We start from the raw sequence: 23,094 nt of genomic DNA, 5'->3' as shown, positions 1-23,094 counted from the left end.
GGTCTTATCTCGGTCTCTGTACACTCTGGTCTTGCTCTTGTTCTCAACTCCTCGAAGTCTCGGTTTCAGGACACTCTGGTCTTGGTCTCAATCCTTCAAAGTCTTGGTCTCAGGACACTCTGGTCTTGGTCTCAACTCCTAAAGTCTTGGTCTTATCTCGGTCTCAGGACACTCTGGTCTTGGTTTCTCAACTTTAAGGTCTTATCTTAGTCTCGATACACTCTGGTCTCGCTCTTTACTGGTTCTCAACCCCTCAAAGTCTTGGTCTTGTCTCAGTCCGGATACACTCTGGTCTTGGTCTCGTCTTGGTCTCAACCCCTCAAAGTCTTGGTCTCACACTCTGGTCTTGGTCTCAACCCCTCAAAGTCTAGGTCTTATCTTGGTCTCGGACACTCTGGTCTTGGTCTTGACTTGGTCTCAACCCCTCAAAGTCTTGGTCTCAGGACACTCTGGTCTTGGTCTCAGAACACTGGTCTTGGTCTCAGGACAATGGTCTTGGTCACAACCCCTCAAAGTCTTGGTCTTGTGGTGGCCCTCAGTGAGTGCGATGACTACAGACTGTGACTACAATGTGAAACGTCATTCATTTCCCTTCAGAGAAATCACTCTGGAAGTTCAAACCCATGTTTGGTTCTGAAGTTACTGAAGCTGCCAACGCGACCAAAGTCTCAAAGTGTTGACATGAGATAATCTTATTAAACGGTCCAGTGCAACGCCGCGAGTCGTCTTCACTTACACACACACACAGACACACACACACACACACACACACACACACACACACAAATAGGGTCGGATGTTGGGTGGTCCAGTCAACCAATGAATGACTCACTCCCAGTGTGATGTCACCGAGGGCGCGGGTCGCACTCATCATGTCACCACCAGGACGTGAGAACGACACAGAGTCTGAAATGTCATCACACACACACACACACACACACACACACACACACACACACACACACACACACACACACACACACACACACACACACCTTCTAAAATCACTACAGAAGCGCGAGCCAACATATATTTCACTTTTAAAAATGTCCTCACTTTCTAGGAATGTCCAAAGGGTCGAAGTCCAAAACTCAAACAAAGATAGAAGCACAAGAACACACGTGCATAATCTTGTTTACAGTATTAGAGAACGTTAGAGAATGATGAATTAATGTACAGTAAACGTGAGGACTTCATGGTTTATACATTTATTTAACAGAAAGATGTAATGATTTTTTTTTGGCGATATAGGTTCTTGGCCAGCGTCCCGGATGACAAACTGACTTTTGATGCCAACACTGACTCCAATCTGCAAAAAAGGACCAATCAAAGACTTTCCTTAAGGAAGTTAAGGGATTTAAACTTTTGCATCAGCTTGTTGGTTTTCAAACTTCAGCACGATCAACAAAAATAAGCTGAGAAAGACTTTAAGACTTCACCAAAAGACCAGTGACACTAACTTAAACACGTGTTTACACTTCATTGATTATCTGCACAAAATATTGACTTTATTCCAGATGCATCAGTATCTGTTGTAACTATTCCACTACGATAACCGGCACATGTAGCCATGACAGCGCGGTGGACAGGATGTAGCAGACGCTGACAGGAAGCAGACTCCTCGTACAGACGGCACATTTGGCGAAAGGAAGCGTTGCTGGCAGAGCTGATCGCAGACATCGACTCCTCTTAAATCCTCCTCCAAAGGTCAGGACGCAGAGCGAGGCGGTAGCAGAGGCAGAGCAGACGCGTCTGGGATGGCAGTGTGTATTGTCACGAGTCCATTTGGCTGGACGTTGTTAATTCAGCTGCTGCTGAGCGGGAGGTGCAGACGGGTGTTAAAGTGGGTGCAATGGGCAGCGGAGACAGAGCAGCGCTGCATGCATGAGTGACGTGGAAAATTCCCCACTCACCTCACACTTTAACTGAGGGAAGGCCTGCTGAGCGTCAGGCGGAGCTTTTTTGGTGTGTGTGTGTGTGTGTGTGTGTGTGTGTGTGTGTGTGTGTGCGTGTGAGATTCGTACACGTAGCATGTATATGTTAAACAATTCATACATATTATTTCACAGTGATGTGAGTCGGCTTTATCGCAATCAATCAGGTTTGTTGCCAAGTAGCTTTTCACATACAAGGAATTTGCTTTGGTGTGTTGGTGCACAACATAAAAATAGATGGATATTAATACAAGTAAGTATTGCGAAATCAATATAGAGTAGAGGACAAATTCAGTAAAAATATGAAAAAATACTGACAAGAAACATCCATATACATTTGAAAAAAAAGAAAATATGAAAAATACATTGAAAAACTATATTTACAAGAAACTGAAAATATGAAAAAAATTCTACAAAGATATATACACGAAACAAAAAAAAGAAAGAATAAAGAATACGAAATAATACTAGATAAATATGTTCAAGAAACAGATATAAAATACAAGAAAATTAAAAAGAAAATATTGACATTTTTTATATAATAGACAACAATCCTAAATACAAAATGGAGAAAATACAATGAATATGTGAAAACAATTAAAATAATAATATGCGTAATATATTTGACGGCTGTGCATATGGTCAAAATGTCAATTTTTTGGATAATCAAAATAAATATGTGACAAATCAAGGTATCTCCTCACATTGATACAAATATCGCGGAAAAACCCCCCAATATTTCCATAAAACAGTCCCACTGGTTGAACTTTACGTCTCAATACAATTTAAAACCAGGCTGTAAACATGTTTATTTCTTCTGCAAAGTTGCTCATTTTTTCACGGAGGTCTATGGGGATGGACTCTCTGGAGCCTCGAGTGGCCACTTAAAGGAACTGCTGTTTTTTTCTGCTACTTGGCCGACGAGTAACATCCACTCAAATGTCACCCAGGAGGTTCTCTCGATGCATGTTTCTACCTGCGTGCAGAGAATAAACTTCACGTATCTTGTTTGTGTGTGTGTGTGTGTGTGTGTGTGTGTGTGTGTGTGTGTGTGTGTGTGTGTGTGTGTGTGTGTGTGTGTGTGTGTTCTTTGTTGCAGGAGCAACATTTCGGCGTGCACTTCATGTCTTCCACCGAGCTGCTGCAGGACACCTCCGTCCTGGCCGTGCTGCTCTTCCTGGCTCTGGTCCTGCAGAGGACCTTCCTGCAGGCCTCGTACTACGTAACCATAGAGACCGGCATCAACCTGCGGGGAGCCCTGCTGGTGAGCGACGCGTCCCGCACGCTGAAGTCAGGGTGCTTCGTTGTGCCGTATACCGCTGTGCAGTATGAGAGTACTTCAGTTATCGGGCGAGACGACAGGTTTCCTGGTTGAAGTCAATAATAAGATACGCAGAGAAGAGCAAAACATAAATGATGGAAAAGTATAAGAATATAAACTATAGAAGAGCAGTTGAACTTAATATTATGCCCAGTGAAGTACTTAAACTAAAAGCACTAAGTGCAGTATCGTCTAAAGCAAAGTATAGTACCTTAAGAGTAATATGATGCCATCTACTACAGCAGCATACACCAGAATCATATCTATAGGAGTCATTTCATTTCATGTTTGTCCTCCTTATTATAGAAATAAGATGTAGTACATTGTGTAATAAAACGGTGTAACATATTAAAGGGAGAGTAGTGATCAGTGGTTGTACGAGGTACTTCTCCATAATCAGTGTATTACTACAGTAATGCGATATTTAGAATATTTTCACCTCTTTACGTTGCTGTCAGAGAGGAACTGAAGCCGTTTTCTCAGCTCTCTTCAAAGACGCAAGACTCCATTGACAAAAACTGTAATTTTACCTCCCAGAACATGGAGTATCTGGTCTACTACTGCCTCCATTGGTCGGTTGTGTGACTTTGGGGTGTTGAAGGGTTCATTCGGATTCACCAAAGTCACACAATAACACTAACTAACCAATGGAGGCAGCGGTAGACCAACTCCTGTGTTCTGGGAGGTAAAAATACTGTTTTTGTCAATGGAGTCCCGTGGCTTCAATTCCCAGTCAGACATAAATATAAAGAGGTCAAAGTGTTCTGATATTGACTCTTTTAGTTGTCTAGAACACGCCCACAGCAGTGCTTTGTATAGCTCTTATTTATGAGTGAAAGACATGGAATCTGTTCTTTCAAAATAAAACGTCACTTTCGTTAGAGGTTTACCACATTTAATCAGATTTGTAATTTCACTGTATTGACGAGCTGCTGATCGTCAGACAGGAAGTGAACGTGGGAAGAGCTTCAGTTTTTAACCAGATCAACGAGTTTCTGATCTTCATCATCAAGAACCATCGTTTACAAACCGTAGTACCGCGAGTAGTATTACTGCTCCTACTGTGGCCACAAGTACTAATACTGCCACTGCTCCAAAGTACATTAAAGTACTCGTAAAGTACTGTGTTTCAGTGTAATTTGAGTCACTTTTTATTCTTGTACTCTTCTACAACATTTGAGAGTCAGATATTGCAGTTTTTATTCCTCTATAGCATTATGTATGCTTTCACCTAAAGTAGTACTTCTGTACTACCGTACTAATACACCGACTACGTAGAAGTACCTCGTTGCACCGAACCTTTCGCGTTAATGGTGCATGTTTACGCGTCCCTTTCTTCAACTAGGCGATGATCTACAACAAGATGCTGCGTCTGTCCACCTCCAACATGTCGATGGGCGAGATGACGCTGGGGCAGATCAACAACCTGGTCGCCATCGAGACCAACCAGCTGATGTGGTTCCTCTTCCTCTGCCCCAACCTGTGGGCCATGCCCGTCCAGGTGGGCGCCTCCTTTCACATTCAGGGCCGTGTTCATTCCCCCGCGGTGACGTTCGGGGTGAAGACTTGTCCGCTCTGTCCCTGCAGATCGTGATGGGCGTGATCCTGCTGTACTACCTGCTGGGCTGGAGTGCTTTGGTCGGGGCGTCCGTCATCGTCCTGCTGGCTCCGGTCCAGTACCTCATCGCCACAAAGCTGGCCGACACACAGAAAAGCTCGCTGGTAAGCAGAAGAAATGCACCGTATACAAAATCGCAGAAGGTCCCGATGTGAGTCCGTTATTAGGGCCCGAGCACTGACGTAGTCAGAGCGGAGGACCTATTGTTATTCTATCGTTTCTTCTTCTTCTTCTTCTTCTTCTTCTTCTTCTTCTTCTTCTTCTTCTTCTTCTTCTTCTTCTTCTTCTTCTTCTTCTTCTTTGCCTCCTTTGTGTAGGGAAAAGAGGTGCTTGGGCTAAACCTTCATTATTCAAAATGTCCACACCTATCAGACTCGGCGAAAATACCAATCTGATTGGGTTGTCGGGCAAACGTCGGAAAACATTTCTCTATAGCGCCCCCTTTAGTTGTGAAAGCCCACACTTTGCCAACTATGACCGATTGACTTTAAATTTGGCACACATGTCCGGGTGGGTCTGCTCTACAAAAAAGGTATTAGAGAACCTTTTGAAAACCCACCTACGTTTAGGCCTCTGCTCGAAAATTGCACACCCAAACAAAAAAAGGTATATCTCTGCAGCCACTAGGGCTATTTGAATAATGTTGGTGTTATAATAAAAGAGTATAATATGAGTTGTGTGTTCAGATGTGTGAATATGTTACTGGTTATGAGTATATGAAGAAGTGAATTATACAGTTTTTATAGCAATATCTGCCATAGAGCTCATATGGGTTCAACAGTTTTCAAAGGGCCTACTTAGATTTTCCGCCATTTTGAATTTGGTGAGAAACACATTCTTGCCAACTCCTCCTAAGCGCTGGGTCCGATTCTTACCAAAGTTTCTGTGGATCATTATTGGTTCAATGTGATCAAATGATGTTTTAATTTGTCTTGTATGGCTATGTGATCATTTTTCAAGGAGCACTCCACGGAACGTCTGAAGAAGACCACGGAGATCCTGAAGGGCATCAAGCTGCTGAAGCTGTACGCCTGGGAGAACATCTTCTGCGACAGCGTGGAGGACACCAGAGGCAAAGAGCTCACCAGCCTCAAGACCTTCGCCTTCTTCACGTCCATGTCCAGTAAGAGGAAAACCAGAAACCCGAGACCTGAGTTTGGATTGTGTCGATTGCATTGATGGCTGTTTGTGGAAAAGAGGAAATAGATTAGACGCCCTCGCTGCAATCAAAGCTGCAAACTTGCTATCGGTAAATTAACTGCCGCAGCCGCCGATCGACGCAAATTAATTTGGTGACCCACTCTCACACCTGTGGGTCCTGCTGAGTCGTTATATTAAATACATATCGACATCACCGATGAAGATCCCATAGTTAAGCTCACAGGTTCAATGACACCCGTTTTCTCTCCCTGTGCAGTCTTCATGAACGCCGCCATCCCCATCGCTGCCGTTCTCGCGGTAAGACGACTTCCAACATCTACATCTAGTCTTTTTTTTTCAACTGTGATATGATTTATCAATATCGGCGAGGGTTGCCGAACCTAAACTCTTGTCTCGCAGACGTTTGTGACGCACCACTACCTGCATAAAACCGGTCCCACTCCCTCTGAGGCCTTCGCCGCTCTGGCCTTGTTCCACATCCTGGTCACCCCTCTCTTCCTGCTCTCCACGGTGGTCCGGTTCGCCGTCAAGGCGCTGGTCAGGTGAGCGACAGCGGGCGACGTTAATGTCATAAAACCGCCGGTTACTGGGGACTTGCAATGGCCGACTTGACTGAACCAGGAAGATGCACTAGGGCGAATCTAAGTAAAGGAACACGGAGGAAATGTGACAGCAAGTGAAGAGAAACTCTAAACTCCCGAGAGATTACTGGTATCGTCACAATCACTCGTATTCGTGGACTGAATCTGAGTATGTGTGTGTGTGTGTGTGTGTGTGTGTCTCACAGCGTCCAGAAGCTCGGCGAGTTTCTGCAGAGCGACGAAATCGGAGACGACAGCTGGAGAAACGGAGACATGTGCGTTTCCATGGAAGCTGGAAAAAAAAACCTGGGTGGGGTGAGTGTTAATGAAACCCGATCAATCGACACATTTTTAATAGCTCGGACGGATTTGTTCCGTCTCACGATGACGTGTACGGACGTCTGCAGACATCAGAAACGACGACGAAGGAAAATGTTGGGTCGAAAGTGAAGGTGAAGCGTTTTTTATACCAAAAACAAACGGACTGTGGATAAAACACGACATGTTCAGGTTAAATATCAGAGTTTCTCCGACGCAGTTCAGGGGCTGCAGGACGTCCTGGAGGAGCTGAGAGACGAGCTAACGCTAATGCTAACGCTAATGCTAACGCTAATGCTAGCGTGGTAAAAACCACCGGGATCCTAAACGTATCGTAAAAACGTGGATTAAAAAGTCTTCTGTCGGACGAGCTGACGCACAAACGAAACGCACAAACGTTACTGAAAGAAACATGATATTACGACAATAAATCAATAATTTAATGAGGATAAACCAAACCTTTTCAGTCGTTGCTGGATATTTGGGAGGGACTCTTCCCCTCAACACACGTGCAGCAACCAACAAGTTCAAATGTCACTAAATGTAGCTAAATGTCACTCGACTCATGCCACTTTGTTTCAAACACGACGAGCTGAGCGCTTAAAGCTTAAAGCGTTTTCATGTATTCATAGAGCAGACTTCATACGTTGAGTGATTTTGACATTTTAACGTCAACTCAGATTGTCGTGTTATTTCCTGGGGACTAATTGTTATGTTCTGCAGAACATCGGCACCCAGACTTTAATCCGCTCCTGTCTGAGGTTTCAGCCGTCTGAGTCACATGACGACAGTTCTGCTGCAGAGGGATTAGCGCGCTGGCGTCGGAGCCCAGCGACTCACGGACCTTTAATGGTTTTCAAATCGGATTGAGAGGCACAATGGCAACGCAGAACACTTTTTATCATGGATATAATTCTTTGAATGTATTATTTAACAGGGTCTGGTTGTTATTTTATTCATTTTATATTATTTTATTACTTCTACCCAGTATGAAAGCTGCATTAAGTTCATTTTATGAAGCCATAACAAACTCAAAGTGGTCATTTTCAAGGCTCACATTTTTATTTATTTTTCACCAGGACATGTGGCAGCTAAGTGGCTACAAAATGGCTAAATTCATCAAACGCTGCTTCAACTAATGTGACTTTCTGTGACCTCAAGTGTCCTCTGCTCAGCCGTCAGCACTAATACCAACTACCCAATTCCTCCGTTTGTCAAGAGGAAATGTCCACACACCACTTCCTGTATTCTAGAAGACTTTTACAGATGTCATACACTGGATTAACGCTAGGTTGAACCACCATTGTGTTTAATAAATCACATATTTGCGGCGGTAACGGAAAAGTAACGGGCAGATATTTAGAAAACGTGTGTATATATATATATATATATATATATATATATATATATATATATATATACGTATATATATATATATATATATATATATATATACGTATATATATATATATATATATATATATATATATATATATACGTATATATATATATATATACGTATATATATATATATGTATATACGTATATATATATATACGTATATACATATATATATATATACTTATATACATATATATATATACGTATATATATATATATATATATATATATATATACGTATATATATATATATATATATATATATATATATATATATATATATATATATATATATATATATATATATATACAGGGTTCGTACGGTCATGGAAAACCTAGAAAAGTCATGGAAATCCATTGGTCAAAATGTGTATGAACCCTGTCGTCTTTTAACGGGACATTGAATGTCATGGAAAAGTCTTGACTTGAAAAGTAACGGGCAGATATTTTGAAAACGTGTGTATATATGTATATATATATATATTTACATATATATATATATTTACATATATATATATATATATACATATATATATTTACATATATATATATATATATATATATTTATATATACAGGGTTCGTACGGTCATGGAAAAGTCATGGAAATCCATTGGTCAGAATGTGTATAAACCCAACATCCTCTGGCCGTATATTTATCTGAGGGAACTCCTGCACTTCTCCTGCTCCCCAGAGGAACTCAAAAAGTCTCCATTTTGTCGGTGAAATGCACTCTAACGTCAAATCTCTCTCTTTTTCCAAGACCAAAGCCATCAACAGGAAGCAGCCGATGCGCTACCAGATGGACAACTACGAGCAGCCGACCCGGCGGCAGCTGAGACCCTCGGAGACGGAGGATGTGGCCGTGAAGGTCAGGGTCAAAGGTCACTTGTTGGGGAATGATGAAGCAGGGAGGAGGAGGAGGGAGGGTTGAACTCTCAAAGAAACCAAGGACTCAGCTACCAGTGTCCAAGGTTAACGGTTCAGAAGGTTGAAGACTTTTTAGTCTTAACTATCTTGTTCAGGATTAGGGGAATAATGAGCGTTTTCCTTTCTGGCGCGCCGCCGCCGTTTCCTTCCTGCTAGTCCACGAGGTTTCTTTTCTGAGAGCGGCGGCACATTCAGGAGCGATGGACTCAGCTCCCCAAAGTGACGAGCTTAGTGAGCAGAGGGATGAGTTGGCGGTTTGATGGAACTGGAGATAGAAGAGGAGGCCGTTAATAGAAATGTCATTTATAGAAAGTCATTTAACTGATTTTAAACAAATAATATCAATTTATTTTCATCAAGATTTTATGCTCGAGTGCACCCAAAAAAAAACAGAAACTGTCAGAGAATAGAAAGCAAAACAGAAAACACCATTTATTACATTTATTGCCATTTTTATAGTCATTTTTTAGTGACAGTAAAAAACTAAAATGAGGAAGCGAGACATAATAAAGTGCCTGCTGTTAACTCTGACGATCACACTTTATTATTATAATTTAACAAGAGATGTGTAAAGCGAAGTGTCATTAAAGGACGTGTTGATCTCACGTTATATTTATTTATTATAAAAGCAGCTCCTGCGTCACGCGGTTCATTCGCAGAGACGTCAGCAGCTGTTTCATATCTCCGCTGTTTGTGCATCCATGGGTCATTTGTGGGTGTGTGGAATCATACATGTGACGTGTGTGTGTGTGTGTGTGTGTGTGTGTGTGTGTGTGTGTGTGTGTGTGTGTGTGTCCTCTCAGGAAGTGTAGGATTCACACGAGAATCCGTTGCCCCTTAAAGGGCCTTGTGAAGGGTCTTTCTCAGCCTCTCTGTGAAGGCTCTTCCTGTCTCATCCCTGTGGGGGTCGGGGAGAGAGAAAGAAAGAGAGGGAGAGAAAGAAAGAAAGAAAGAAAGAAAGAGAGGGAGAGAGAGTCGATTTAAGCATCCTGATAATTATTTTATTGCCATTTTTCGGGGTTGCACAGCGAAATCTAAATAATAATAAAATTAATTCACTTTTCTTATGCTATGACTTACATTGGCAAAAGTATGTGGACACACACACAAAAAAGTACATAATATCATAATTGAATAAGCTGCAATAACAGCCGGCGCCCCAGTTGTATTACCAGTTAGTCCAATATCACACATTTGCCTCAAAGGCTTTACAACCTTCCAGTCTTTGAGGCCCAGGCATCGAACCACCATTTAAAAGAACCAGCGTCGTCTTACGTTGCCGTGTCGTGGTGAAAATGTTTGCACTTGAACACACCACGAGAGACTACAGCCGTTGGAGAGTAATAACCCTCCATGCCAGCAGGGGGCAGCAGTCTGTACTCGTTTTTCAAAAAGGGGAAGTTCCCCTTTAATTGTAGGATTATAAATCTTAAAATATAAGTTTATGTTGTATTTTCCACGTGACAAATGGATGTGGCTTGTTTTTTATATTGCCGTTATTTCTTATGTGGGACTGATACCAGTTTTTAATAATTTTAATAATAATGCATTTGATGTATATAGTGTTTTACAAACGTTTTGAAATCATAAAAGAGCTATACGATAACCACATAGAGCACACAATCACACATGAATCCTATTTAAAGTATGAACACAACTGTTCAGGACCATTTCCTGCAGATTCTTACATTTTATTATAAATGATGTTTCTTTAAACTAATACAGCAGTGACCCCACACGTAACCCCATGTTTATGATAAATGATTCCCATATTTCACTCCCCATTCTACACGATCTCCTCTCCACGTCCGCTCTCTTTCCCTCCCGTCTTCTTTCTGGATAGTATCTGCTGCTGCTTTCCTTTTCTTCGTATCTCATCCTGCGTTTGACAAACTTCCCTGTTTTCCCTCCGCGGCCGTGACGCTGACGTGGCATGTTTGTTTATCCGGTGATTTAAGTCTGATGTCGGCAACAGATACTTGAAATATCAGATTTTAAAGTCACCCCCCAACGTCTAAATCACTAAAACAAACTGAAATATGGATTCCTATCGAGGGTTTGCTTACAAAGATATTGTCATGCCTTTTGGGATCCGTGTCGTGGGGAGAAAGGAGCAGTGGGGGAAAATGAAGGGGGTTGTCAGATAAAATAAACATAAAATAAACAAATAAATGCAGCGGATGGGAGGAATGTAAACGAAGTCTCGGCAGGAAGCCGGGTGATAGATCACCGAACAGGGATTAGATACCAAGTCCTGGTCCATGTTGCTCTGCCGCTGGACAGGGATCCCAACCCCTTCTACCACTTACTGTTCATCACATAAATACACATAAATACTCATCTTAATATATCAATAGCAACAACAGGCCCACCTTCATGTTACACTGCTGTTTGCTTCACATCTATTAGTGTCTCAAAGCACCGGATGGAGATATAAATAAGAGCGTCATCGGCGTAGAAGTTGAACTTGACAATCGTGCTCCTGAACTGTCAGAATGTCACTGTTGTATATGGTCAGCCTTCAACACAACATCAACAACAACCATGAGCTGGAAAGGAATTATGGGGATTTTGGGGGCATGCAGATTGAAAAGAGTGCATCTTTTTAACAAGAAAAACTGTGACGAGAATCAAAGGTTGTTGCAGATGTTGATATTTTATGGGATTTCTAAATCTAGAGTGTTGTATACTGTGCAGTTTGAAAGCCTTGTAATGCAATACTGTGCCATAATTTCAAATGAAGTGAGTTTGGATCAGAACCCTCTTGTGTAATAGCCTTTGTATTTACACTACAATTCATTTAGCTGACGCTTTTATCCAAAGCGACTTACATTTTTGCTCTATACACCACAGACACAGGGAGCAATTAGGCTCGGCAATTAGGTCCGCCATGAGCTCGGCATGTGGCCTTCAGCTTTTACACCAACAAACTCAAAGTCAGGCTTTCTTAAACTCTGGGCCAGGACACAAAATGGGGTAATTTACTATGGTGTCTCGACACGTGACCAGAAAACAGGAAGTAGTCACGTGTTTCAGCTGCAAAGACTAAAGGAACCCACGTTGTTGGAGGGTTATTGGATCTTTCCTCAGTTCAATCTTGCATTGAATTTCTTACCGTTTTTCTTCAGGTGAGCAATGGATCCTTCACCTGGGGAAGCAACCTGTCCACGCTGTCAGACATCAACATCCGCATCCCCACAGGTGAGACGAATCTCCAACCAGACATCCGACTGTTGTGTCAGAATCTGTCGGCAACGGAACGAGATTTCGGCCTTTACGTTAGTGTAGTTTTGACAAATCGTGGTTGAAGCCGTCTGCACGGAGGGCAAAAAGAGACAGAAAGGTAGCGCCGGAAATCGTTGACTGAGCTTGAAAACTACTCGTAAAACAATCCGCTTGTTTACCAGAGGAGTCGTCCCCTGCTGGCCATTAGAGAGAATGCAGGTTCAGGACATTCGAAGAATTTTTAGTCGAGACTACTTTAGTGAAAAGATTTAGTTTAAAATATGTTTCAGAATGTTGGTAATTCTGACAAAGCCAATGTCTTTAACCAATAGAGCCAATAATATCAACAAACAGGTATAAGTACAGTTTATAGGCAAAGCTACCAAAGTGTTTAACGTTTGACGCCCTATGATACTAATTCTGTCTGACTATAAACTCAAAGAGGCCCCAAAGTCTCGTGTTTCTATGTAACTTTAGAAGCACAAGAAGCTGTTTGAGGACCTCTGGTCTGAAGAGTCCTGCCTGTGAGGCTCAGCGGCCATGTTTTCCACTAGTTTTATCACTTTCTACTCCTGTCGGTGCCGAAAGAACGCTCTTAAAATGTGAGCGAAGCAACCTGCTGAGAGAGAGTATGACGGTAACGCTGCAGAGATGCCACGAAAATACCAAGACTCAGGAGGCCACGTTGAAGTGAATGCCAACAGATGGTCCGTGTCAGATATCACACACACACACACACACACACACACACACACACACACACACACGCACAAACACACACTTGCATCGTCCCCTTGGGGGGGTGTCATGCTACTACTAAGACAAACTGCTGTTATTTAATTTGTGAGAGTTACTTACGTCTTTAAGGGACTATTTTAAAGGGTTTTCGAGCTGATGGTTAAATTAAGGAGACGAGGAATGAGCGAAGCCATTGGAGGGATTGAATTTCAAGGATTTGTGTGTGTGTGTGTGTGTTTTTTCTTTTAGGAATCTGTTTGTGCCCATCTTATGTGTGTGAAGTGGAAGAAGGACTTTTCTCCACCTGTTTTATCAGAGAGATTCGTCAGCGTTGTGTTGTTGTGGACAGAAATATCATATCAGTTATCAGGGTTAATGCAACCTTTTCTCACCCGTCACCCCACTTTTTGATAAAAAAATATAATATTTATCACGGCCCCAATGTGCATTTATCAAGTTCTCATATTCACTTGGGTATGACATTATCATGCATTGTGTTTTCTACAAGCATGCATACAATATTTACAAATTAAAAGAGTTTAGTATAAACTGAAATTATATTTAACGGACATTTTTTTATATAAATTCAATTTGAATCTGCTGCATTAGGGTTAGATATCTGCAACCCCACGTGCATTATATCATAAGGAGGACGACACCGGCGACATCAACCTTTTCTTCCATCTGCTCAGGTCAGCTGACGATGGTCGTGGGCCAGGTGGGTTGTGGGAAATCCTCCCTGCTGCTGGCGATGCTCGGCGAGATGCAGACCATCGACGGAAGAGTCTTCTGGAGCAAGTAAGAGATCCCACCGACGCTTTCCACAGGATTAATGCTGTTAGCTGTGCTCTCTTTAAAGCCGCCGGACTCCGCTGACAGAAACAGTAATTTGACCTGGTTAGTTATTGTAAGTAACAGAATTTGTTCTCTGGCTTTAGAAACTGTTTGACAATAATAGTTAGACAATAAATTTGGTTGTTTTTGTGGCATGTTTCCTTGTTTCCTGTTTTAAGATGCTTTTATTTTGAAGGCGGCTTGCAGAGTTAAGAAGGAAGTTGCATTGTGCGTGGATTTAATATAAAAGGTATTTAAAATAAGGTGGATTAGAATGCAAGACAGACAGTAAAGGTGTTATCACAAGGTTAGTTCAAGTTGTAATAACATTAATAATTGGAATAACTGTGTATGTTTTAAGGGAATTAGCATAAGTGTTGGCTTCATTTATATGCTATATTAATGCTAACGAGGTGGAAGCTGACACATAATTGTTGTTTTGTGTCTTTGTACACAGCTCTCACGTTGGTTTTGGAATTTATTAATACATTTTCAGAGGGATATGCTTCAATTTAGCTTAAAGCAGGAAAAATATTCAACGAAAACAACTAAAATGATCTTCAAACTGTTTCTAAAGCCAGAGCACAAATTGTGTTCCTTACAGTTGTCGTTATTGAGTGTTTTTGTGTGACTTTGGGGGAACTAACCCTCTTAAACACCAAAGTCCTCACTGGAAGTATTACGTTTTTTGGGGGTTTTCCATCCGGAGGAAAACGACCACGAGGCAGGAATGTACATAAAGTCATTCATTTTCCAGTGAACTTATTATATATTTCTATTTTATTTGCATCACTTCATCAAATCTGTTGTTTTTCCTTGTTTCAACAGACAAATATATGTATATATTTGTTTTATTGTAGTGTTTACGAGGATGCCCTTTTCTTTTTACATGCATCACACATTTGACTACACACAGTACGTCCTTTATATTTGAAGGTAAAGCTTAGTAATAACTGTAGATGTTATGATATTACGTTTTCAGAATGATTAAATGTTCTCCTCTGATGGTCATAATACGATTTAATTGGTTTATTGAATCTATTTGCTGCCTCACTGGAAAGATTTTCATTCATAAAATGTATCTGTAAATATATGTTCTCATTTAAATTTTGGCTTCTGTCTAACAGCTGTGGGGATGTTGGATTATATAAGTTATCTTTACAGAATCAGACGATACGACAGCATTCTATAAGTAATGTTTCAGATGGATATGCTAATTATTACAATTTCGCACAAATGTCTAATACGGTAAAATGTTGATGCGTTGACATTTTGGACATTTGGTTGAGAAAATATTTCTAGTTTTTGCATTTAACTAAAGTCTTTTTCACCTGTGAATCAGGTGGAAAAAACCTTAAATTTACATTAAATGTATGCTCCTGGTGGCCAGAATGAGTATTACACCTGCAAACAGATTACCTGCCCAAACTTAAAAAGTATGATCCCGTTTTTCTTCATAAACGACGAGCTTCTGTAGAAACTACTGAAGACGTTTTGGTCCCGATTTCTTTCCATCTGGAATTCCAGTTGTTTCATTTCTTTCTTCCAGGACGTCTGAATGTTTATCAGACGTCTCTTCTTTATCTTATTTTATTCACATTCCAGGGCTGCACACTAACCTTTGAGGCGTGTGTGTGTGTATGTGTGTGTGTGTATGTGTGTGTGTGTGTGTGTGTGTGTTGGCACATCTGGGCCTCTGCTCATGTTGACTGCACATACATAAATATGTATATATATATATATATATATATATATATATATATATATTTATATACGTGTGTGTGGTTTCTCTCTCTTTACCTCCCGCCTTCTTGCCGTGTCAGGCTGCCTGATTATGCGACGGCCCACGAGGGGAACTTCAGGTACTTCCTCTTTGGCCCCGTCGTCCTCAAACACAATCACTTCCACAGACTGAACACCCTCCATCCACCCTGACTCATTAACGGGGCGTCATCTCGGGCTTAAGGAGCTCCATGTGCTCGTTTTGAACGAGAAAAAGTTCAGATATTTTCAACTTAAAGACGTTTAAATAGTCCCGAACACACCCAGAGGTTTACTTAAGTTCAGTGAAGGCAACATCAAGATGTTTTTTCATGAAACTCCGCAGGTCAGAGGTCACATGCAGACCAAAGGCCTTCTGGATTAATCAGGATTAATCACAACGCCCTCGTGCTCATGAAGTATGAGACGCGTCGAAGAAGCCACAAAGCCTGATTATCAGAGGCAGAGGGTGACGCATCACACACACATTACGGTGTGTGTGTGTGTGTGTGTGTGTGTGTGGGAGGGGGGTAATTTAATTAACAGTTGGCAGGGAAACAGCTTCATTATCTGGAGTTCGGCATGAAAACACGTCTTCCATCTTTATGTTCGTCTTCCTCCCTCTTTCCATGTTTCCACGTCTCTCTTTCAGCAAATGATAAGTCCTCCTCTCCGCTGTCTCTCCCTCCCTCCCTCCCTCCCCCCCTCCCCCCCCTGTATATTTCATCCTCCCCTTCATAACCTCAAGCATACACTCAGTTGTTTAGCCTCGTTCTAACTCCGTGCCGTGGCTTTGACAGTTGGTCAGAGAAAGAGGAGTCTGACGAAGACATCAGGAGGTAGACGCTCTTCCTCCCGTCTCCGCCTCCGGCTTCAGACCTGAAGTGACCCTTTGACCCTTTGACCCCTTGACCGCTTGACCCCTTGACCCTTGACCCCTTGACCCCTCCTTCCCCTCGCCTCCTCCTTGCTGTCGCCTGATTTAACCCCATCTTTACTCTGTCAGAAGAAAGCCCTCAGAGTGTGTTCAGTATTTCAGGCTGTTGTTCGTGGACACACACATACGGACGATGTAATATCACTGGATGTATTATCTTTATGTGTGTGTGTGTGTGTGTGTGTGTGTGTGTGTGTGTGTGTGTGTGTTCAGGAACGACAGCAGCGGCCTTTAGACTTCACCATATTCTGCTCATCGCTCGTCTTCTCCCACTGAGATGATTGTTGTTGTTGTTGTTTTGCGTCCTCATGCTGGGAGTCCGTTTTCTAAACAAACAAACAAACATGATAATAATAACAGTTTTATTATGCACATCAATACATATATATATACTCAAATACGTGTTTTTACTTTTTAATGCGTTCAACTTTTTGACTGAGGGTATTTTTATATAATAATATGTATTATAATAAATAAAGAGTTCATGCATTTTATTGTTTGCTCCACATTGCATCACATATTCCTCTGTTGGTAGTAGAAGCCAGTCTTTAATAATAATGTTAATTAGTTCATACGTGATGAAGACATTATTAGATTATTATGCAAACAGGATACAAAGTAACTGATTGCATAATAATCTTATTTTACATATAAGATCTCTTTCAGAGATGAGATCTATAAACTGGATCAGACTCCCAGCAAAGCGCTGCAGTCGTTGTTGTTGTTGTTTCCTCTTGTTGTTGTTGTTTATTTATGTTTGTGTTGCTCCAGCTGGTGTCGTTGTTGTTGTTTATTTATGTTTGTGTTGCTCCAGCTGGTGTCGTTGTTGTTGTTTATTTATGTTTGTGTTGCTCCAGCTGGTGTCGTTGTTGTTGTTTATTTGCAGCTCATCGTTTACCCGACCCATCATCATCATCATCATCATGTCATCCTCATCTCTGAGTATTGCTCACGTTGTGGTGGCGTGTGATGTGATCCTCTCCTCTTCTTTTGTTTTCATGTTTTTATGTTTGGGCGTGGCATTTATAAAGCTGGTTAGAACCGGAGTACTGATCTGTGAAGTAGACGTACATGTTTGAGCACACAGATGCAGCACCATGACACATAACAATAACAATAATAATGCAGGTATAATAACATTGATTCACTTTAAAGTCTCAGATCTGCATTTTAAAGTATTATTAAAGTCTGTCTTCATCTTCATATCTCAGTCTAATCTTAGTATTTTATTTAATGTTTATTTTATAAATTCCTTTCAGAGGAGTTAGAGGAGATACAATTCCAAAAAAAACTGAATAAAATCTCCAAAATTAAAGTTGTAAATTTACTTGATAAAACTCACAAATTTAAGAGGATTTTTTTTTCTCATATTCTAGAGTAAAGAAATCGAAAAATAAAAATGTAACTGCGGCGGCTCATTTATTAGCAAATAAATAGTGAGCTCATCTTGTGTAGAAATTATAAATCGAATTCTTCTTTTGCCTAAAATTAAACAATAATCAAATGATTTATATATGTATAACAAAATAATATATATATATATTTTAATAAATATATAAATAAATAAATAAATATATATATACTATATATACATATGTACTTTTTATATATTGTTTTTAATTAATATATATATATATATACAAAATAAATATATACTGTATATATAAAATATATATATATATTAATATATACATATATATAAATAAATATATATATATGAATAAATACATACAAAATAAATATATATATATGAATAAATACATACAAAATAAATATATATATCCTTAATCTGTGGTTATCTTCATCCACAGCGCTGTTTCAATAAAGAAACTATTAAAAACAGCAGCGTGTCGGTCAGTACTCCTGCTCTCTAAAGCTTTATGAAGACAGGACTTGTACTCATTTCTCTGTTTGCCTCCATTTCCCATGATGCACCAGCAAGAACAGGTACTCTGTGGCCTACGCTACCCAGAAGTCCTGGCTGCTCAACGCCACCGTGGAAGAGAACATCACCTTCGGCAGCTCCTTCAACAAGCAGAGGTCAATAGCAACAAGCTCAATAAATGTGTGTATTGTTTCATCACTTTAATGTTGCACAATCATATCGTAGTTTCTCACTGCCGCCATGTTTTCAGGTACAAGGCCGTGATCGACGCCTGCTCTCTGCAGCCGGACATCGACCTGCTGCCCTTCGGGGACCAAACCGAGATCGGAGAGAGGGTACAGACACGTCTTCATAAAAATATATATATATATATATATATTTTTATATATATATATAATCACATGATTATGTTTATTAAGATACTTTGCTGGATCTTTACAATCAAACCGGGAAGGAAACCTTTCTGGTCTTTCAGTCACATTTCTACTTCAACTTTTTCATTCATTTATTTTTACATTTGAAGCTTTGAATGTCTATTACATTTTAATAAAGAGAGTTTTTTATTAGGTCAGTGTTTCCTCCATCATCTTCATATCTCAGGATAATCTCGTTCTATTTATAATTTACTTGATCAATTCCTTATCTGGGAGACCAAAAATACATCCTTATTATATATTTGTGTTAAACTGTTTATTGAAAGGATAAATGCCAACAAATATGAATTCAAGCAGAATATTTAGTTTGATAAAAACATACATTTTTTACTTTAGGACTTTAGGCGGCAAAAAATAAAAAAGACCAAGGACTATTTTTTACATTTATTTTTTATTCTGAGCTTTTCCCACTGCGAGTAAAGGCACTACAACACAAACCAAGATAAACTTTATTACTTTTTTCAACCTCGACAAAGTGCAGCAAAAGATACAACATTTGGTATTAGACATTTATTTACATGTATCTACCATTTTATTCATATATTAAACCAATTTCCATCACCAAAACAGTTCGTCCACATGAGTAAAGTTATGTTTTCACAAGAGATATGAAGAATTTCAAAAATGTAGCTTACATTTTTCAGCTTTAGGGCCAAATTATCACTTTACACTTGTGCCTTATGACCATGGTGCCTCATTATACAGAGAGCTGAGATTGTTCTGCAATTTTTGATGTACAACACGTGTGTATGTATCATGAAGCAAGTGACTTTAAAAGGGGAATTTAAGAAATTATGTAAAATCGAGAAAATGACCTGAATGGAAATGTTTGGATCGGATCGATCCTCCGAATGTCCAACGCTGTGAGTGAAGGTTTCCTTGATTTCCTTTCTGTGCTTCAGGGCATCAACCTGAGCGGCGGCCAGAGGCAGAGGATCTGCGTGGCCAGAGCGCTCTACCAGAACACCAACATCGTCTTCCTGGTGAGCAAAACCTCCGATAAATGTGACATCGCCGAAGCCGTCCGCTTCCTCCGTGTTGTGTTTCCTTTTTCACAAAAGGGAGCAAAACACATGAAATACTTTCCGTGTGACGGCTGAATTAGATTAATGTCCAGCAGAAAGCGACGCCCTCTCCTTCCTACATTTCTTTACGGACGCGCCGGCCTTTGGGACGAGGAGGCGTCGCCGCTCTGCCGTCATGTGTTTGTCTCCCCGTTGCCACCTCGGCCTTTAATTGGGCGAAAGCTCACTAAAAGCGTCTGGAGAGCTCGTTTCTGATGTTTTCTTTCATTAACATTGTTCCCATATCTGATTATTGAATTATGCGTCGTTATAAAATACATCAAATTATCACTGATAAACGCTCTATAGCACGAAGCCGCCGGGCGAGGAAGACGAGATATTTTATACTCGATGACCAGGTTTCACGTCTGCTGGTTCTAGAGAACCCAACGTCTTCTGGTTTTGCTGCTTCAAAATAAAAGCATGTATACAACAAAATAACCTTTAATGTGTCAGAAAATGTGTTTATCACTAAAAAAGTAGAGGAAGAGTAAGATCCAAACATAATGAGAGACTTTTATTGTGAAGGATTTCCAGGAAAATGTGTTTATCACTGAATAAGTAGAGCTTTGTTAGCAGCTTTTCTTCTTTTAATAAACATGTACTAATACTACAGGGAGGAAAAGTAAGAACCAAACACAATGGGAGACTTTTATTGTGAAGGATTTACAGGAAAATGTGTTTATAGTTGACAAAGTAGAGCTTTGCTAGCAGCTTTTCTTCGTTTAATAAAAGTATACTAATATTACAGGAAGGTAAAGTAGGAACTAAACGTAATGAGGGACTTTTATTGTGAAGGATTTTTCGAAAAATGTGTTTTCTTCATTTAATAAAAGTGTACTACTACTACAGGGAGGTTAAGTAAGAAACAAACACAATGGGGGGACTTTTATTGTGAAGGATTTACAGGAAAATGTGTGTATCCCTGATATAGCAGAGCTTTGTTAGCAGCTTTTCTTCTTTTAATAAAGTTGAACTAATTACTACAGGAAGGAAGAGTAATAACCAAACATAATGGGGGACTTTTATTGTGAAGGATTTACAGGAAGATGTGTTTATAACTGAATTAGCAGAGCTTTGTTAGCAGCTTTTCTTCAATAAAACAAGTTCACTTATACAGCAGGGAGGAAGAGTAAGAACCAAACATAATGGGGGACCTTTATTGTGAAGGATAGCACATACATTGTGGTACTTCTGTGTGCGCCTCCAGGACGACCCCTTCTCGGCGCTGGACATCCACCTCAGCGATCACCTGATGCAGGAGGGGATCCTCAAGTTCCTGCAGGACGATAAGCGGACCGTCGTCCTGGTGACCCATAAACTGCAGTACCTCATTCACGCAGACTGGGTCAGAAAGCACCAAATACACTATATATATTATAATATACTATACGGTACCATGTGCAGGAGTTTCAAGCCTCCACTTCTTGTCTTCGCGTCTTGTTAGATCATCGCGATGAAGGACGGCTCCGTGCTGAGAGAGGGAACCCTGAAGGACATCCAGACTCACGACATCGAGCTGTACGAGCACTGGAAGACGCTGATGAACCGGCAGGACCACGGCCTGGAGAAGGTGGGGCGCACGCTGCAGCTTTCATACGAGGGTTTAGTTCTAAGATTTCATTTTGTTATTTTCAACATATGCATTGGAATCCACAAATGTACAGTGAAAAATGTGATAAAAATTAAGGGAAGAAACAAATAAAATAAGTATAATTATAAAATAAACTAATTAAATTAAAAATTAAATTAATTTTCATAAATACAACTAATAAAATAAATGAAATAAATAAAATAACATATTTTAAATACATTTTCATAAATAAAACGAATAAAATAAATACACCTACATAATGAAATAAATAAAATAAAAAATAAATAATTAAAAAAGAATTGTATCAAATAAAATAAATGAAATAAAATAAAATATTTAAAATTAATTGTCATAAATAAAACTAATAAAATAAATATACCAACATACACACACAACGTACTATGGAACGGCAGTGCATACCTACATTACTTACTTTTTATTTTGTTTTTTCCAATATTTCTCTTATATCTCTTCTATATGAAGGACGTACAGCAGGACAGTCAAACCACACTAGAGAGGAAAACACTGAGGAGAGCGTTCTACTCCAGAGAGGCCAAGAACCAGATGGACGATGAGGACGAAGGTAATGGATTCACCACGACTCAAATATATATTATTACATGTTGGATTGAATCATGTGTGATATTTACTACTTTATTCTTGTCCCATCAGAGGAAGAAGAAGAGGAAGAAGACGATGACAACATGTCAACAACCACTAACAGAAGATCAAAGATCCCGTGGAGGGTAAACCATGTTCACAATGTTTACTGAGAGAATTAATCCAGAGAGAAGTAGAGTCATTTATATAGACTTCTATACAACCAGAGGAGTCACTGGTGGTCAGGAGAGAGAATGCAGCTTTGACACATGAAGCATAGACTTCTATACAACCAGAGGAGTCGCCCCCTGGTGGTCAGGAGAGAGAATGCAGCTTTAACACATGAAGCATAGACTTCTATACAACCAGAGGAGTCGCGCCCTGGTGGTCAGGAGAGAGAATGCAGCTTTAACACATGAAGCATATACTTCTATACAACCAGAGGTGTCACCCCTGGTGGTCAGGAGAGAGAATGCAGCTTTAACACATGAAGCATAGACTTCTATACAACCAGAGGGGTCACCTCCTGGTGGTCAGGAGAGAGAATGCAGCTTTAACACGTGAAGCATATACTTCTATACAACCAGAGGTGTCACCCCTGGTGGTCAGGAGAGAGAATGCAGCTTTAACACATGAAGCATATACTTCTATACAACCAGAGGGGTCACCCTACTGGTGGTCAGGAGAGAGAATGCAGCTTTAACACGTGAAGCATATACTTCTATACAACCAGAGCCACAGCTGCTAATAACGATCAATC

General features: G+C 40.3%; 1 protein-coding gene across 1 annotated transcript in view; it reads left to right on the top strand.

Moving 5' to 3' along the window:
• The window catches only part of abcc9 (ATP-binding cassette, sub-family C (CFTR/MRP), member 9), a gene marked incomplete at both ends in the record, with an annotated part of 48,605 nt that overhangs the window by 7,286 nt on the left and 18,225 nt on the right, over window positions 1–23,094 (top strand). Inside the window, 17 exon segments of the mRNA XM_079236156.1 lie at window positions 3,034–3,198; window positions 4,601–4,756; window positions 4,843–4,977; window positions 5,834–5,996; window positions 6,291–6,331; window positions 6,434–6,576; window positions 6,822–6,930; window positions 9,096–9,203; window positions 12,391–12,463; window positions 13,918–14,023; window positions 18,696–18,797; window positions 18,893–18,977; window positions 19,979–20,059; window positions 21,351–21,488; window positions 21,588–21,713; window positions 22,218–22,317; window positions 22,407–22,480. Of these exon segments, the coding sequence (XP_079092282.1) occupies window positions 3,034–3,198; window positions 4,601–4,756; window positions 4,843–4,977; window positions 5,834–5,996; window positions 6,291–6,331; window positions 6,434–6,576; window positions 6,822–6,930; window positions 9,096–9,203; window positions 12,391–12,463; window positions 13,918–14,023; window positions 18,696–18,797; window positions 18,893–18,977; window positions 19,979–20,059; window positions 21,351–21,488; window positions 21,588–21,713; window positions 22,218–22,317; window positions 22,407–22,480 (1,905 nt within the window).

The sequence above is a fragment of the Taurulus bubalis genome (assembly GCF_910589615.1).
Source record: "Taurulus bubalis genome assembly, chromosome: 20".
In the NCBI taxonomy this organism is placed as follows: Eukaryota; Metazoa; Chordata; class Actinopteri; order Perciformes; family Cottidae; genus Taurulus; species Taurulus bubalis.
Note: the sequence above shows the minus strand (reverse complement) of the source record. Positions and strands in the feature narration are given on the sequence as shown.